This window comes from Anolis sagrei, chromosome 2 (assembly GCF_037176765.1).
Source record: "Anolis sagrei isolate rAnoSag1 chromosome 2, rAnoSag1.mat, whole genome shotgun sequence".
In the NCBI taxonomy this organism is placed as follows: domain Eukaryota; kingdom Metazoa; phylum Chordata; class Lepidosauria; order Squamata; family Dactyloidae; genus Anolis; species Anolis sagrei.
Window position 1 is genome coordinate 69,898,261 of NC_090022.1, and position 18,049 is coordinate 69,916,309.

Below are 18,049 nucleotides of genomic sequence, written 5' to 3' on the forward strand. Positions count from 1 at the left end.
AGCGATTACCCTTCCCACGGAACTCCCAAGTGGAAGGATATTGTGCATACTGAGACAATGTTAATTAAGCAAAGGGTAAAAATATAAAGATTTTAATAAGGAGCAGTCTGCTTTGCATTAATTTGCCATGTTGTGTGGGATAATAATGATAACAACACGCCTTCTTTCATGGTTGCTAAGTGAATTAGAGCAATAATTATTCCTCCTTTTTAAGTAGGCAGATGTTTCTCATGCCCATTGCTCAGATACACATATTGTGGGTTAGGGATCCAATGACTTATGAAAATTAATATCGTGACATAGTGGTGGTTAATCTGGGACTGATACTCTTTAAACCCTGAGCAGTCTTTTGATCTAATCCAGTGATAGTCCATCTATAATTTACAGTGGACACCATTTAAATCTTGATATTACTTGTGTAACATCTTATTTGAGGAATTAAAGGCAGACTGTTTGTATCCCTTTCTTGAAGAGTTTCCATCTTAGATCATTGTTTTTCTTCCTTCGATACACCTTACTAAAACAAGTGTAGAGTAGGTGGTCTTCTCCATGAATGATATTCTGAAAATTGACATTCTTAGTAACGACTTATTCTTCTTTGACTGTAGCTTATGTCTGTTATTGAGGAATACATGGAAGAATATAATCAGATCAATACCACCAAGATGAAGCTAGTGCTCTTCATGGATGCAATGCAACACATTTGCCGTATTACCCGTATTCTGCGCCAGGCACTGGGCAATGCTCTTCTCTTAGGTGTTGGTGGCAGTGGAAGGCAATCTCTCACCAAACTAGCATCTCACATGTAAGATATAAATGTATTCTACAAAAATCTGAACCTTCGAGCTGTAACAGGATTAGGTTGCTGTGAGTTTTCCGGGCTGTATGGCTATGTTCCAGAAGCATTCTCTCCTGACATTTCACCCACATCTACAGCAGGCATCTTCAGAGGTTGTGAGGTGGCACCTGGCGGGCATCCTCAGAGGCTGTGACCTCACAACCTGCCTGCCATAGATCTGAGCGAAAGCTCAGGAGAGAATGCTTCTAGAACTAGGCCATACAGCCTGGAAAACTCACAGCCACCCAGTGATTCCGGCCATGAAAGTTTTCGACAACACATTGTAATAGGATTACCTGGAAAGGAAGGCATTTGAAATGTGATTTTCTTTAATACACATTGCTTACTGTTATCTTTTAATTCAGCTACCTTAGTTTCTATTTAAATTCAATCAAATAGATTTTATTAATTTTAATTAATTTTAATTAAATAATTTGGACTTTTTATTTATTTGTAGTAAGAAGACATATTACATTTCTCTCCCCCAGGGGTGAGAAAAGCGGTATTGAAATGTCGTTAATAAATACATAAATAAATATTGAGCATGTTCTCACAATGTGTCTGCATATAAACTGAGTACAATGGTAGAGTAGGATTGTGTCTGCCATGCTGCTAATGTACCTGTCATGCCCCTAGGATTATTTAACACATATATATTGGGCATAACATTGGATTAGTGTTCACAGTCCTATGCACATGGACTCTAGTCTGCATACATGAACTGTTTAATGCCCCTCAAAATGATATAATTTCTCTAGTCAGGTCAGTATATATTAGACTATCTGTACATAAGCCCTTTTTCAGTGTTCCACTTATATTATTTATTTATTTATTTATGCGCTTGTATACCGCTAATATCTCAGCCTAAGTCGGCGACTCATTGCGGTTTACAACAACTAAAAAGTTAAAAACAATTAAAAACAGTATTCAATTTAAAACATGAAACACATATACAATACAAATTATTGGGCCACCAATAATAATCCCATGCATCTCGTAACTAAAATCACAATCCAAAATTCGTCGTCCATGATTAGCAGCCTTTAGTCATCAAAATTCGTTGCAACGGATTAACCGAATGCTTGTTTAAACATCCATGTCTTCAGTCTCTTCCGAAACACCATCAGCGAGGAGGCTGATCGTACCTCTATAGGGAGGGTGTTCCAAAGCCGAGGGGCCACCACAGAGAAGGCCCTGTCTCTCGTTCCCGCCAGCCGCACTTGTGAAGCCGGCGGGATAGAGAGCAGGGACTCTCCAGAAGATCTTAGGGTCCTGGTGGGATGATAGGCTGAGATACGTTCGGATAGATAAGTTGGGCCAGAACTGTTTAGGGCTTTAAAGGCCAACGCCAGCACTTTGAATTGAGCCCGGTGGCATATCGGCAGCCAGTGGAGCTGGTGCAGCAGAGGAGTTGTGTGTCACACAGGTACATTTGCTGGCCAGGTAGGCATAATATTATTCCTCCACTGTGGATAGATTTTGCAAAGCAATTGTAAAGTATTTCATTGCTTTCTTCTGCAGACAGTTATCACTTTTATTTCATCCATTTTTCTTTCTCTGTAATGTTTCTTTCTTGCAATATTTCTTTGTTCGTAAGAAAAGGTATCTCTGTAGTGTATTTATCTATGGTAGAATAATGTGGGCAGTATAATCTATAATATTGCCAATAGCTTCATTTCATTTATATTGTTTTCTCTGAGTAGCCTTGCAGCTCCAAAAAGTGCCTTTTGAGTAAATTACAATTTAGAACATGAAAAAAAGTTGCAAATCATTAAACATCATTTAAAAAACAGTAGATTAAAAACAGGAGAAAAAATTCTTTTAACAATAGAAAGTAGAGTTAATACACCTAAAATCATTTGAGAGTCATGTTAAACAATAAGGTTTTAACAGCCCCCTCCTTTAAAAGCAAACGAAGAAACCAATCAAACCTCCTAAGGAAAGAGCGCTGCTGTTAGGATGCCATCAAAGAGGGGACCATGTTTCATGTTCACAACATCATAGCCACATTTTGCAATGGGATACACAGAAAGGCCTCCAAAACAGATCATAAACTGTTGACAATTTAATATAGGAAGGAGACAGTCTTTCAGAGATCTTTTTCCCAAAACATTTAGGTTTGTATAGAAAAAAAATGATTTTTCTGAGAAACAACTTCATAGTCACTGTAATTGGTACAAGACTTTTACTGTGAAGTTTCGTTGAAGTTCCAGAAGTTATGTTTTAAAGATTTTCCCCAAAGGCCTGAAACAGTGCTGTGTGTACATAATAAGATAACCACATGCAACCAGATCCTACCACAAATATATTTTCCTGATGAAGAGGCTAGCTATTATTTCATTTTAAAAAAATGTTTTGTGTCATTGGTAGTTAGGGAAAGGATTAACGAAAATACAGTTCTCCTTTGTGTGTGCATTAACATCTTTGACTGTAGCCCATGCCAGATTCTCCTGGTTTCATTTTTCAGAGCTGATTATGAATGTTTTCAAATAGAACTTTCTAAGAACTATGGGATATCTGACTGGAGAGAAGACATAAAAAAGATCATGTTGAAGGCTGGTCTGCAAAGCCTACCCATTACATTTCTGTTTACAGATACTCAGGTAATGAAGGATTAATCCCTTTTGGAAAATATAATGCTATAGATGGGGTTATGTGAGCAGAACTATCACACAGATACTAACATGAAATTTGGTATTGCAATCCCATACATACTCATACAGAATTAAGTCCCACTGGATCTCTTGGGGCTTACATCTTATAGGCATATACATGATTGTGTCATAACAGATCCATCCATGGTTCATTTGGATGAATGCTAAAGTTATTCTGACACTTATCTTTTATTTATTGTTTTCATAAAATAATCTTAACTTCAAACACCCAGATGAGCAAAATTTAGCCAGTATGTCAAATAACATAACTCTCTAAAGCCAAAATTCTTAATTTCATTAAAAAAATGTTGTTCATGGATCAGGGGAGATACAGGCTTTCTTAAGTTTCTCTTGATTCATAGATTCCAAGATAACTTTGCTTACCTAAGGCTGCTCAGTAGTTGCCTGTTCAAATTCAAGACATTACATTCACTATTATTTATTTATATTAGATTTGTATCTGGTCATCCCTTCAATGATTTTGGGTGATAGTTTAGGTCCCCAGCATACCCATAACCCAAAACTCTGGTCTTCCACAATCTCAGATCATTAGCTAGGACAGCTGAGACTTCTGGAAGTTGAAGTCTAAAACATCTGGAGGGCACAATTTGTGGAATAAGTGATCTAGACTGAGCCAGACCGATGTGCCAATAGTTACTAAGTGAGTTTCACAAAGATGTGAAGTTTTGGTTCCTGTCACCATATCCATCACACATCAGTTGTATTCTGCTGGCTCTCAAATAAACAGGAGAAATCTGGAAACCTTAAATGCTTTGTCCAGCTGTCACTTTCAAGGTGGTAGCTAAGGCACTCCTACTCTTTAGTTCACAAGGAGGAAGCAGGAGGTTGATGGGCTCCCTGAAGATTTTCTGAGTACAACAGTCTCTTGGATCCCCAGTCTAACATCTCATACATAATACAAGTAGTGAAAGAATGAGAGATGGGAGGATGGAGACAGAAGTGAGTCTGTAAAATGGCAGGAGTGTGGGTTCATACTAAGCACTGCACTTGGTTTTCCACCATTCCAAAGATCTTTGGTCTCTCCCAAGCCTATCACATACAAAGCACAAGTACTTGGGACCTATCTCCAAAATATCCAGACAAAGGAACCTAAACCTGTAGTTTAAATGCTAATTTACCAAGCTCCCACTGATTCAGCAAGTTTATTGTAATTAGAGAAGTAATTGTATTTAAGCCCCAATATTTGATCCCAGATATGATCACTGGGGAAAAAAATAAATGAGACATGTGTTTTTCTCTAGTCAATCACTGAATTGAGTTAGGAGGATTGAATCTTTTGGGTGTAAATTTTGGTAAGAGCAGTGAGGCACATCATTATAACTGACAAAGAAACACATTTTTTTCCTTTTTAGATTAAAAATGAATCTTTCCTTGAGGATATCAACAACTTGCTAAATTCTGGAGACATCCCTAACCTGTATGCACTAGATGAACAGGATCAGATTATGACGACCATGAAACCTATTGTTCAGGACCAGGGGCTTCAGCCTACCAAGGCCAACCTGATGGCTGCATACACAGGAAGAGTACGCAGTAATATCCATACAGTTCTCTGCATGAGGTAGGAGCTCTCACTTTTTCAATAATGTTAAATGGGAATTAGAGGTTCTGGTGTAGAGTATTGGGTCCCCTCATTACTAATTCACATTTATTCAATGTGCTACACTGTGAAGTTCAGGTCCATGATCTTATGACCTCTGTGATGAATTCCCTACCTGTTAGGCTAGGAAAAGCCTACAAAAGTAGGCCCAGGAAGTTCGTCAGCCATTTTGGAAAGGGTGTCGGGGGCATCAATTTTAAATCTCATTTCCTGAAGGGGGCTTGCTTAGGAACGACTTGGAGGGAAATGAGGGGAGTTAGTGATTGGATAGGAGAGAGTGGGTGGAGCTTAACTTAGAAAAGGAAAAAATGGCTTTAAGGGTGTGTTCTAAAACCCTGTCAGCTCAGATTGGGTGTCAGAGAAATAAGAGTGAGGAGTTTGGAGTGGAGAAGAGAGAGCTGAGGAAGCCTAAAGTGGTCGGTTAGCTAGCAGAGATAGCTAGTGAGAAGATTTTACAGCTATTAGGGAAGATAGCTGGTGGAGAAAGTGAAGAGATAGATCCAGGGAGGGACTATCTGTAGTGGAGTTTTAGAATTGCTTGGCAGAGAAGAAATCCTGTCAGTAATTTCTGGAAGGAGAGAGGAATGTTTATGCGCAACTAAGTTTGAATTGCTTAAAGAAACCACACGCTTTTAAGTCAATACTTCAGAACAGCTAAGCTTAATGCCTGTTTTGTTCAAGTTCTCTTAAATAAACATCATTGTTTTATTGTTCACAACATCTCCCCCGCGTTTACCTCTGTGTAAAAAGATTTAAAGCAGTTTTACTGAAGAATTCAAAAGTCTAATGGTGGCAGCATATATTTTAAAGAAGTAGTCCAAAGTTATATTTTCAGTGTTATCTCAGAACACAAGCCTGAGTGCAAATCCAGCACATTCTTGCTTAAGATACTTCAAGTAAGCCAAGGGCTTAACTGTCCTTTTAGGTGTGGTGGTGGCCAGAGTCCTTTCAAAAGGTTTTCTGGCCAGAAGAAGAAAGCTCCAATTTATACAGATTTTGGTTTTTAATCACAGAAGCCACATTCATTTACAAGTGGTGGAACAGCTGCTGGGATTTATATTGCCCAATAAGTCTCTATCCTTTGTAAGTGGTGTTCAGCGGGTGGGATTATTTCTCAAAATAAGTCCCTACATTTCTGTAACCTCTTTAGTAGTAATGGCACATTGCAGAGGGTGCAGCCGCCTTAGACACAGCCTTGAGTACCAACATACCAGTGGAATATCTGTATTCAAAATGCACAAAGTATGTGGTAGCCTTAATGTGTTCAAAGTTTCACCAAATGAGGTGAAAACTGTCCATCCCAAATAGTTTACTAAATTCTTTTATATATATATGTCTACCTTTAAAAATGCCTAGATTCAAATTGAAGTAATATAGCTTAAATATTTTCTTTGTAAACTATTTCCCATTCTTTATTGTCTCTTTGCACTCTAGTCCTATAGGAGAAGTATTCCGAGCACGACTCAGACAGTTCCCATCACTAGTGAACTGCTGTACCATTGACTGGTTTAATGAGTGGCCTGCTGAAGCCCTGGAGTCTGTTGCAACTTCCTACTTCCAGGATCTCCCAGATGCTGAAGCCACCCCTGAAATCATAAAGGGAATGGTAAGTGTTCTTCTCAGAACAGACATGCCAGTGACCTCAGATGGTACTTATATGCTTTGAGATACATGAAAGAGAGCTAGCAGCTGCCTAATAATTGAATATGGTTCATTATTAGAATGCAGAGTGTTTGATTCATTCTGCCAGTGTTTGGAACAGTTGTCACTTTTCTATTTATTATGCATTTGATCCCTATCCTTCAGGGAAATGCTGACTTCACAAGTATCTGAATTATATATTTTAACTTCCACGCATCTCATTCCTTAGTCATGCTCTACCTTCTTCTTAGCATTATGAAACTTCTAACAGCATCTGTTTCTTACCCTTTACAGATTGAGATGTGTGTAGAAATTCATCAGAGTGTGGCACTTAAGTGCAAAGCATATTTGGCAGAACTTGCAAGGCATAATTATGTCACTCCCAAAAGTTACCTTGAACTGCTTGGTATCTTCATCACCTTGATAGGAACAAAGAAACAAGAACTCAAAGTTGCCAAAAATAGGATGAAGAGTGGATTGGACAAGGTAAGTTCCTTCCAGCTTCTAAGCTTCCATCATTATGCTAAACTGGAATGCCCCTGTCTTTGCTTGCCTTTCACAGGCAGGTGAGTATGTACATCTGAAAATGTACCTCCGCCATCGAATATTATGAGAGACGGGCTGCTAGGGATAATGTGAATTGGATTTGGCGACGGGGGGGGGGGGGGGGGGGCTGTGCAGTTTTAGGTGAATTTTTAAATGATATTTTGATATTTCTATGTTTCATGAGACAAAGAATCTAATTGTTTTTATATTTCTATTTTAATGCTTTTGCTTTATTTTAATTTTATTGTGTTATGGTTGTTGGTAGGAGTCTTGAGTCCCTATATCAGGAGAAAAGCGGGATAAAAACAAAGTAAATAAATAAAATACATATAAACTGCAAAATCCAACAAAATCCAAAATACACAAACAGTGATATTGTTACTGGTCATCCAAAATCCGCAAAATACAGCATGCCAAAGTTCCAACGGTCAAAGATGTTAAAAAACACACAGCAAAAAATTGAAGATTTTCCTGTATAATTTTAACATCTTTGACTGATAAAGAAGCCAGCGAAGCTTTGAAATCATGACTGCTATATTTTATGTATGTTTGTTGGCCAATAAAAGTATCATTGTTTTGTGGATTTGGGATGTTATTGTATTTTGCTGCAAGGCTACCCCTAAACATGCTAAATTGTTAAGTCAGATCAATAGATACCCATGGTGACCCCCTCCGCCTCTTTTTAAGCACTTCAGATAAGCTTAATGCACCACAGGAAAGATACCTGCCAGTATGTAATCTTGGAGTTAGCTATTACTATTTAAATGTATTGTTGGTTTTCAAAGTTGAAATCATGGTTGGATCTTCTAAAGATGCCAGCCACAGATGCAGGCGAAACATCAGGAGAAAATGCAGCTAGATTACAGCCAGGAAACTACACAATACCCCTGTTACTCTTTACTGCCTACTTGCAGTATGTTTGAAATGGCAGCCACCTAGACTTGTACAAGGTGGAAGTTTGTCTTTAAACTGTTGCCTTATGAAAATAGGGATTTAGAGACACTGAATTAAACCATTGTTTCAATTGACAGATGTTGAATACGTGGCCTATGCAAAAATGCGAGTCTGATTCAGACATAATATGGAATTACATCTTCCAGCTGTGTGGAGCTCTGATTCATGTGCTTCCTCGTCTCTCCTTGCATAGCTTTAAGAGATGAAAAATCATCTTCCAATTTCAAACAAACCATACTTTATCCATGGAATCTGAGCTGAAGGAAGTCCTTTAAAAGGGATTGTTGAAACCGACTCAGTATCAAACTCTAGTTCAGCCCCAGTGGTTTAGATCAGGGAAGGAGAGATCTGTATCCCTCTATATCAGAGGTAGGCAAAGTGTAGTCCATGGGTCTGATGTATTTCTTAGGACCCAAATGGTGATCTTGCTGTAGGCCAGTGGATTCGACTCACTGACCCAAGGAGTCCCTTCCAACTCTATAATTCTAAGATTCTATGATTAAAGTTTCCATTATATCCAGCCAACATGGCAAGAAAGAAGTGTTATGGTCCAGTGGCATTTAGAGGTTGCCACTTGATCACCCCAATGAAAACATGTTCTTCAACTTTCACTTTTTTCCACTTGATATGAAGGGGGAAATCAGTAATGGATCAACTTCTCTTGTCATCCTGTAATATGGCAGATATTATACAACCTAGTGGGAGGTCTACGTACTATAAAATACTTTCCCCCAGTTCTTCCCTGCCTTTGCTGAGGCCTGGAATCTACTGCTCTTAAAAAGGCTTGGACAATTTATTTTGGCCAAAGTTTCTTCTAGAATTCTTCAGATTGTTTCACCAATAGCTCCCATCCTAAGTATCGATTACTAGACCTGTTTGTGAGCGTATAATTATAAAATCTCCTTCTGGTACAAAGATGGGAAAGAGAAAACAAGCAAACAGATATTCAGTGTTAGAATTGTCCAGGAGGCTGTAGACACTTTTTTGTCTTTTCACCATAATTTCTATGTAGCACTTGAGGTGAGATGTCAATTCCATGTCTGGTTAACAATTCTTTTCTCGCTACCAAAGAAAAGGAAGGAGAATACATCATCTTTCTTCATGTTTAGATCTCTACAGGACGCCTATTGATGGGTCTCTTTCAAAGGAGAGCTGTTTATTTTCAATGAATGCATCAAAATAATGTTCCTTTATTTTCATGGAAAGGAAAGCAAGACCTTCACAAACTCACAGCTCTCACACTACACTGTTCACATAACTAGATTGTTTCTAATAGTTTATATGGTTTCATATTGCCTTGCCTCAGTGTTTCATCAGAATGGGTTCTGACTATCCTTTTCATTCTTTTTCATCAGTGTGTGTACTGCAAGTAAACTGGGCTACTTTCAAGGAAATGAAATGTATCTAAATAATGTAGGCGAAACTATACAGAAGATCTGTATAGGAAGGATAATAATATCGAGGATAGCTTTGACGGTGTGGTGAATGAATTAGAACCAGACATCCTGAGGAGTGAGGTTGAATGGGCCTTAAGAAGCATTGCTAACAACAAGGCAGCAGGAGACAACGAGATCCCAGCTGAACTGTTTAAAATCTTAAAAGATGATGCTGTCAAGGTGATGCATGCTATATGCCAGCAAATATGGAAAACACAAGAATGGCCATCAGACTGGAAAAAATCAACTTATATCCCCATACCAAAAAAGGGAAATGCGAAAGACTGCTCCAACTTCCGTACAGTGGCCCTTATTTCTCATGCCAGTAAGGTAATGCTCAGAGCCTGCAAGGAAGACTCCAGCAATACATGGAGCGAGAGTTGCCAGATGTTCTAGCTGGGTTTAGAAAAGGCAGAGGAACGAGAGAACAGATTGCCAATATCTGCTGGATAATGGAGAAAGGCAGGGAGTTTCAGAAAAACATCTATTTTTGCTTCATTGACTATTCTAAAGCCTTTGACTGTGTGGATCATAATAAACTGTGGCAAGTTCTTGGTGGGATGGGCATACCAAGCCACCTTGTCTCTCTCCTGAGGAATCTGTACAAGGACCAAGTAGCAACAGTAAGAACTGACCACGGAACAACAGACTGGTTCAAGATTGGGAAAGGCGTACGGCAAGGCTGCATACTCTCACCCAACCTTTTTAACTTGTATGCAGAACACATCATGCGATGTGCGGGGCTTGATGAATGCAAAGCTGGGGTAAAAATTGCTGGAAGAAACATTAACAGCCTCAGATATACAGATGACACCACTCTGATGGCCGAAAGCGAGGAGGAGCTGAGGAGCCTTCTAATCAAGGTGAAAGAAGAAAGCGCAAAAGCTGGGTTGCAGCTAAACATCAAAAAAACCAAGATTATGGCAACAAGAATGATTGACAACTGGGAAATAGAGGGAGAAAATGTGGAGGTCGTGACAAACTTTGTATTTCTAGGCGCAAAGATTACTGCAGATGCAGACTGTAGCCAGGAAATCAGAAGACACTTACTTCTTGGGAGGAGAGCAATGTCCAGTCTCAATAAAATAATAAAGAGTAGAGACATCAGACTGGCAACAAAGATCCGCCTAGTCAAAGCCATGGTATTCCCGGTAGTAACCTACGGATGTGAGAGCTGGACCTTAGGGAAGGCTGAGCGAAGGAAGATCGATGCTTTTGAGCTGTGATGCTGGAGGAAAGTGCTGAGAGTGCCTTGGACTGCGAGAAGATCCAACCAGTCCATCCTCCAGGAAATAAAGCCCGGCTGCTCACTGGAGGGAAGGATACTAGAGACAAAGTTGAAGTACTTTGGCCACATCATGAGGAGACAGCAAAGCCTAGAGAAGACAATTATGCTGGGGAAAGTGGAAGGCAAAAGGAAGAGGGGCCGACCAAGGGCAAGAGGGATGGATGGCATCCTTGAAGTGACTGGACTGACCTTGAAGGAGCTGGGGGTGGTGATGGGGGAGGGGGACAACAGCCTTGTGAACACTACTTTACCCATAATGTCTGGGAATTGCCAGAAGGCTAAACGGAGGGCTACACAAACACAATAAGGGCCAAGTACCAAAAGCACAATAATCCCAATTAAACAGCTCAAGGGAAGATCTCAGGGGCTCACATGTCTTTACACTAATGCACAGAGCATGGGAAATAAACAAGACGAACTCCAACTTCTAGCACTACACCACAAATATGATATCATAGCCATCACTGAAACCTGGTGGGATGACTCCTATCGCTGGAATGTAGATATCGAGGGTTATAACCTCTTTCACAGAAACCGAACAAAGGGGAGAGGAGGCGGAGTAGCCTTATATGTCAAAAACTCTTATGCTGCAGAAGAGATTGAAGACAGCAATCTGGGAAACCAGCTTGAAATCATCTGGATAAGAATCAAGGGAACTGGGACTCAAAAAGATGTTGTTGTAGGCGTCTACTACAGACCCCCAAGCCAGGAGGAAGAACTTGAAGTCTTCTGCCAACAGTTGACCAAACAGGCACAGAGAAGAGATGTAGTAGTCATGGGCGATTTCAACTATCCCGATATTTGCTGGAAAACAAACTCGGCCAAGAGTACAAGGTCCAACAAATTCCTTGCTTGCCTTGCAGACCATTTCATGGTCCAGAAGGTAGAAGAGGCAACAAGGGGATTGGCTACTCTTGATCTCATCCTAACAAATGCGGAGGACCTGATCGATGCGGTCGAAGTGGTAGGATCCTTAGGGGCAAGTGACCATGTGCTCCTGCAATTTGAGGTACAAAGGAAGGCCGAAACTAAGTCAAGTCAAACCCGCATTTTGGACTTTAGGAGAGCTGATTTCCAAAAAATGAAGGAAACACTGAGCAGCATTCCGTGGACACAGATACTAAAAGACAAGGGAGTTACAGATGGATGGGAATTTCTCAAGAGTGAAATACTCAAGGCGCAATTGCAAACCATGCCAACAAAGAGAAAAAATAGGACAAGTGCAAAGAAGCCAGAATGGATGTCCAAAGAACTTCTAACTGTGCTAAGACACAAAAGAGACATGCACAAGAAGTGGAAAAAGGGAGAAATCACCAAAGAAGAATTCAAACAAATAGCCAACACCTGTAGGGAAAAGGTCCGCAAGGCTAAAGCACAAAACGAGCTCAGACTTGCCAGGGACATTAAAAACAATAAAAAGGGCTTCTTTTCTTATGTCAGTAGAAAAAGGAAAAACAAGGAGGCGATAGGACCTCTTCGAGGAGAAGATGGGGCAATGCTGACAGGGGATAGGGAAAAGGCAGAACTACTTAATGCCTTCTTTGCCTCGGTCTTCTCACAAAAAGAGAGTCTTCAACCTCAGCGAGATGAAGTGGATGAGGGATTGGAGGACATCCAACCCCAAATTGGGAAAGAAGTCGTCCAGGAATACCTGGCCGCTCTAAATGAGTTCAAGTCCCCAGGGCCAGATCAACTACACCCCAGAGTATTGAAGGAACTAGCGGAAGTCATTTCGGAACCATTGGCAACCATCTTTTAGAGTTCTTGGAGAACGGGAGAAGTTCCAGCAGATTGGAGGAGGGCCAATGTGGTCCCAATCTTCAAGAAGGGAAAAAAGGACGACCCAAACAACTACCGTCCGGTCAGCCTCACGTCGATACCGGGCAAGATTCTGGAAAAGATTGTTAAGGAAGCGGTCTGCAAACACTTAGAAACAAATGCAGTCATCGCTAATAGTCAACATGGATTTATCAAAAACAAGTCATGCCAGACTAATCTGATCTCTTTCTTCGATAGAGCTACAAGCTGGGTAGATGCGGGGAATGCCGTGGAGGTAGCGTACCTGGATTTCAGTAAGGCCTTCGACAAGGTCCCCCATGACCTTCTGGCAAGGAAACTAGTCCAATGTGGGCTAGGCAAAACTACGGTGAGGTGGATCTGTAATTGGTTAAGTGGACGAACACAGAGAGTGCTCACTAATGCTTCCTCTTCATCTTGGAAAGAAGTGACAAGTGGAGTGCCGCAGGGTTCCGTCCTGGGCCCGGTCCTGTTCAACATCTTTATTAATGACTTAGATGAAGGGCTAGAAGGCATGATCATCAAGTTTGCAGACGACACCAAATTGGGAGGGATAGCCAATAGTCCAGAGGACAGGAGCAGAATTCAAAACGATCTTGACAGATTAGAGAGATGGGCCAAAACTAACAAAATGATGTTCAACAGTGACAAATGCAAGATACTCCACTTTGGCAGAAAAAATGAAATGCAAAGATACAGAATGGGTGACGCCTGGCTCGAGAGCAGTACGTGTGAAAAAGATCTTGGAGTCCTCATGGACAACAAGTTAAATATGAGCCAACAATGTGATGTGGCGGCAAAAAAAGCCAATGGGATTTTGGCCTGCATCAATAAGATCGTCTAGATCTAAGGAAGTAATGCTACCCCTCTATTCTGCTTTGGTTAGACCACATCTGGAATACTGTGTCCAATTCTGGGCACCACAATTCAAGAGAGATATTGACAAGCTGGAATGTGTCCAGAGGAGGGCGACTAAAATGATCAAGGGTCTGGAGAACAAGCCCTATGAGGAGCGGCTTAGGGAACTGGGCATGTTTAGCCTGAAGAAGAGAAGGCTGAGAGGAGATATGATAGCCATGTATAAATATGTGAGAGGAAGCCACAGGGAGGAGGGAGCAAGCTTGTTTTCTGCTTCCTTGGAGACTAGGACGCGGAACAATGGCTTCAAACTACAAGAGAGGAGATTCCATCTGAACATTAGGAAGAACTTCCTGACTGTGAGAGCCGTTCAGCAGTGGAACTCTCTGCCCCGGAGTGTGGTGGAGGCTCCTTCTTTGGAAGCTTTTAAGCAGAGGCTGGATGGCCATTTGTCAGGGGTGATTTGAATGCAATATTCCTGCTTCTTGGCAGGGGGTTGGATTGGATGGCCCATGAGGTCTCTTTCAACTCTTTGATTCTATGATTCTATGGGCGACAGGGAGCTCTGGCGTGGACTGGTCCATGAAGTCACGAAGAGTCGGAGACGACTGAACGAATGAACAACAACAACAGTGTAGGAAAATTATGTATGTAAATGGTGCCTTGCACAGTCTCCACAAAGAAATGCTGTACATTGTGTCATGATACCAAGGGAAAAATATGCAAACATTTGACTATAGAATCCACTGATGGCAAACCAGAGGTATATTTACATGGCAGGGACTAAATTAATGCTCTCTCAAATAAGAATTCTTTCCTCTCTCGTGCTTTTTTGCTTCAGTTCCCAAATGTTCAGCATTGTACTGTCTAAGTAAGAGGTCTGTGTTTTCGTTGGATGCCTTTTTTTCTTTGTCTACACCACATTTCTAAATGCTCAGCTGAAGTTACCACAATGCTAGAAAATTGAGGAGTGAAGGAAAACTTTGTTATGGAAGACAGAATTATTATTTGGGAGGGAAGTGCTTTTATCATGCACATACTCTGAAAGATATAAACAGTAGAACATTTTTAAGAACAGGATAGGAGCCACATAGTTTTTTTGGAAGGGTTATGAACATTTAGTGAGCGCTTTGAATGCTTGACTTTGATGGGATTTTGTTCATGTTGATATTTTGGACCTCTGCCAAACTATAGGTGTTCCAAAGTAATGTGGAACCACTTTATGATTCTTTCTCCAAACTGTTCTATATGTGGTAGCAACATTTTTTTCCACTTTGCAGCAATCAAATATTATCTGCTTCCACAGCTTTTGCGAACAGCAGAAGATGTAGCAAAAATGCAGGAAGAGCTAGAATTAGCACGTCCCCTGCTGGCAGAAGCTGCCAAAGACACACTAGTCACCATGGAACAAATACAGGTACACAGTATGCCTTCAGAAATTGGCACAGAAGGGATAATATTGCCAAGATAAGAAATGAAGTGAGAGAACCTGATCAGTGTTCTGTATACAGTTACTTCTGTTTTTTAGTCTTTTGCAGCAGAATGCTGTATTCATGTTGCAGAAGTGGAGCAGTACATTTTTCATTGTAAAAAACAGCTATTTGTAAAAAAGAAAATTACTTCTAGAAATACCCTTTGGTTCCCCTGGTGACAAAATAGCTCAAGCTGCCCTTGCTTCTTCAGTCAAACATTTCAATACATGCGTTGCTTCCTCTTTACAATATGATCATAAGTTTCATAATTTAGTTTAGTATGCATGAAGAATCGCGAACTATATTTGCTATTTTTCAAACCTGTTCCAAAGTATTTTAAACTATTGATTTCTCCTGTTCAGAATTCAGTGGTTTTAAGAAAGGCATTTTATTCCTCCACCACCACCACCCTTGCTCTTTCCCCACCATTCTGCTGCATTGGAGAGGTTTGGGTGTTTTACTTTTGTTTCTCTCCCTGAAATGTATTTCTGCATTAAAGATACTCAAAATGAAGAATATTGATGCCTCCTGCCAATTTGTCAATAGCCCAGTTTAGATTCTAATTTAGATTGAGGAGGACTTGGAAGCAGTTGCTGATAAAAAAAAAGCTTACAAAACTTTGTAACACTGGCACTGAAGCAATTATACCAGCTGCCAATACATTTCTAGTCTGAATTAAAGCCCTAAACAATTTGAAACCTTTTAGATTTGAAAGGGCACTTCTCCTCTCCAGGGATTATGATCTTCCGCCCTCCTTTATGCTCCACTAGTGGGAGCAATACACTGTGTGAGGATGTGAGAGAGGCCCTTCTCTGACATGGCGCCCTGCTTGTGAAAAGCCCTTCCGCTAGAGGCTTAATTAGCTCAAACATTGACTTCATCCCAGCGCCAATTAGGGTCTAATTATTTCATTCAAGTTGTATGCATTCATTTTTTAAAATGTTTAAAACTATTTTTTAAAGAATAGTTAAAATATTGTTTAAATATTTAAATATTTTAAATTGCTCAAACTTATTTTAATTTAAGCTTTCCAGAGATGTTATGATATAGGGAGGAATAGAGATATTTCAATGTATACATGCTCATTTGTTATTAGGGAAGCAGTAATTACAAGGTATGCAGCTTTTTGTTCAGGTTGAGACCATCTTAATTAACACTGCAAATGTATTAAGATTGTTGTAAGCCCATTTGAATAGGCAGTCATAGGATAGTGCTGTTAACACCATCTGTTTTTCTAGTATGTATTTTCCGTGCTTCTTCAAAACTGGTGTTACTCTGCTTAAACCACTGAAGGCAGAGACAGAAATAAACTAATAAACTTGTTTACCCATGTCAGGCATTTAAAATAAGATGTTTGGTTGGTAATGTTTTGTGGCATGCATGAGGAATCTGTAATCTTCTAGCTGTTGTTGTCCTCCAACCCATTAGCCTCAACCCACATGGCCAGTGGTCGGGGATGATAGGACTTGGAGTCTGACAGATTGAGATACATACTTTCTTCAATTAGTTATGCATAAACCAACATGTGATCCCTTAAATGTTACCTCTATTCACTTTAGCTGTTGTGGTCTCCCCAACACACAGAGGGGACTTGGAGTAGGAGAAGAAAAGTGAATGAATTAGGACAAACGTAATGTACCAGTGAACATTATAGAGTTTTACTTGGTGATTATTTATTCATGATGAATTTTGGTTATGATACAATTGTAAAAAGGCAAGAGCTTATAATGAAAAAAAGCTTATTTGGTATCCAGCAGTAAGCGTTATATCTCTGGTTGAGAGTTACATAGGGGAAAATGAAACTATGGTTGATGCAGTGGTTGAAAGCACTCTTGCAATTCTAAACATCTGTGTGGTGCTGTAGGTAGACACAGCAGTAGCAGAAGAAACAAGAAATGCTGTGCAGGCAGAGGAAATGAAAGCTAAGGTGAAAGCTCAGACAGCCCAGGCTATCGCTGATGATGCACAGAAGGACCTCGCAGAAGCCCTTCCTGCACTAGATGCTGCCCTTGCAAGCTTAAGGAACCTCAACAAAAATGATGTCACTGAGGTGAGAGAATGGAAAGAAAATAGCTTTGGGCTCAAGTGGGTGATAACCAGTATTTTACCTATATACTCTACACTTTTCAATGCAACGTGAACAGGAAATACGCAACTAGTTGACTCAAACATTCTCAACTTCTCATTCCATATATGAGTTGTAACCAGAGTGGAACCAGACTGTAAGTTTTATTAATATTCATCTTTTACTGCCTTAAATTACTGTTGGATTTATAGCAGTGTTAGTAGGTAACAGCATTCTCAGAATCTGCTATGTTTGAGTTATCCAGCCTCATCCAACCTGACTGCAGTTCATGGTTTTCTTCCTTTTCTTCCATTTCTACCCCCCCCCCCCCCCCCCCCCGCTGCACACACACCTATATCATACCCCTTCTGAGGATGATATATATCACAGTAGAGGATGAGCAAGTGAAAGTATTTCTATTTTCTACTTTGTGGTCTCTGGTGAAATGAGCACATATGATAGTTGATGCATCTGTGCAGCAATCAACAGAACTTCTGGGAAGCTTTCAGGCTTGTAGCTACGGACCTGCCCACATTCCCCAGGAGGCAATAGAAGCCATGGGAAGGGAAGTAGCCCTTAGTCCCTTTTTTCTGCCGCCTTTGCAGCAGCGTAGCAGGAACCTCTCTTACTTTACAAAAAACTTTGGACTTGGTTTGTTACTGGATTGACCCTTCTCCTACCTTGACACGGACTGTTTTACTTTGGCTTCCTCTCTCCAGACCTTGACTTGGAATCCATGACTACTCACATTCTCTGGTATCCTGACCTGGTCTGTATAATCACTACTCATTCTTCTAAGTCTTGTGCATCCTGTGGCGACAAGCTCCCTGCACTACATGCAAACTATGTGCTTGCTGTGTTTGGCTGAGGCACACTCTG

The 18,049-nt window shown here is 40.4% G+C and overlaps 1 protein-coding gene across 1 annotated transcript in view; it reads left to right on the forward strand.

Annotated features, from left to right (window-relative positions):
• DNAH1 (dynein axonemal heavy chain 1) overlaps window positions 1–18,049 on the forward strand; it is a 185,706-nt gene that overhangs the window by 124,219 nt on the left and 43,438 nt on the right. Inside the window, exons 49-55 of the mRNA XM_060765847.2 lie at window positions 609–805; window positions 3,306–3,441; window positions 4,866–5,074; window positions 6,548–6,719; window positions 7,049–7,240; window positions 14,940–15,050; window positions 16,970–17,155. Of these exons, the coding sequence (XP_060621830.2) occupies window positions 609–805; window positions 3,306–3,441; window positions 4,866–5,074; window positions 6,548–6,719; window positions 7,049–7,240; window positions 14,940–15,050; window positions 16,970–17,155 (1,203 nt within the window). The remainder of the gene's footprint in view (window positions 1–608; window positions 806–3,305; window positions 3,442–4,865; window positions 5,075–6,547; window positions 6,720–7,048; window positions 7,241–14,939; window positions 15,051–16,969; window positions 17,156–18,049) is intronic.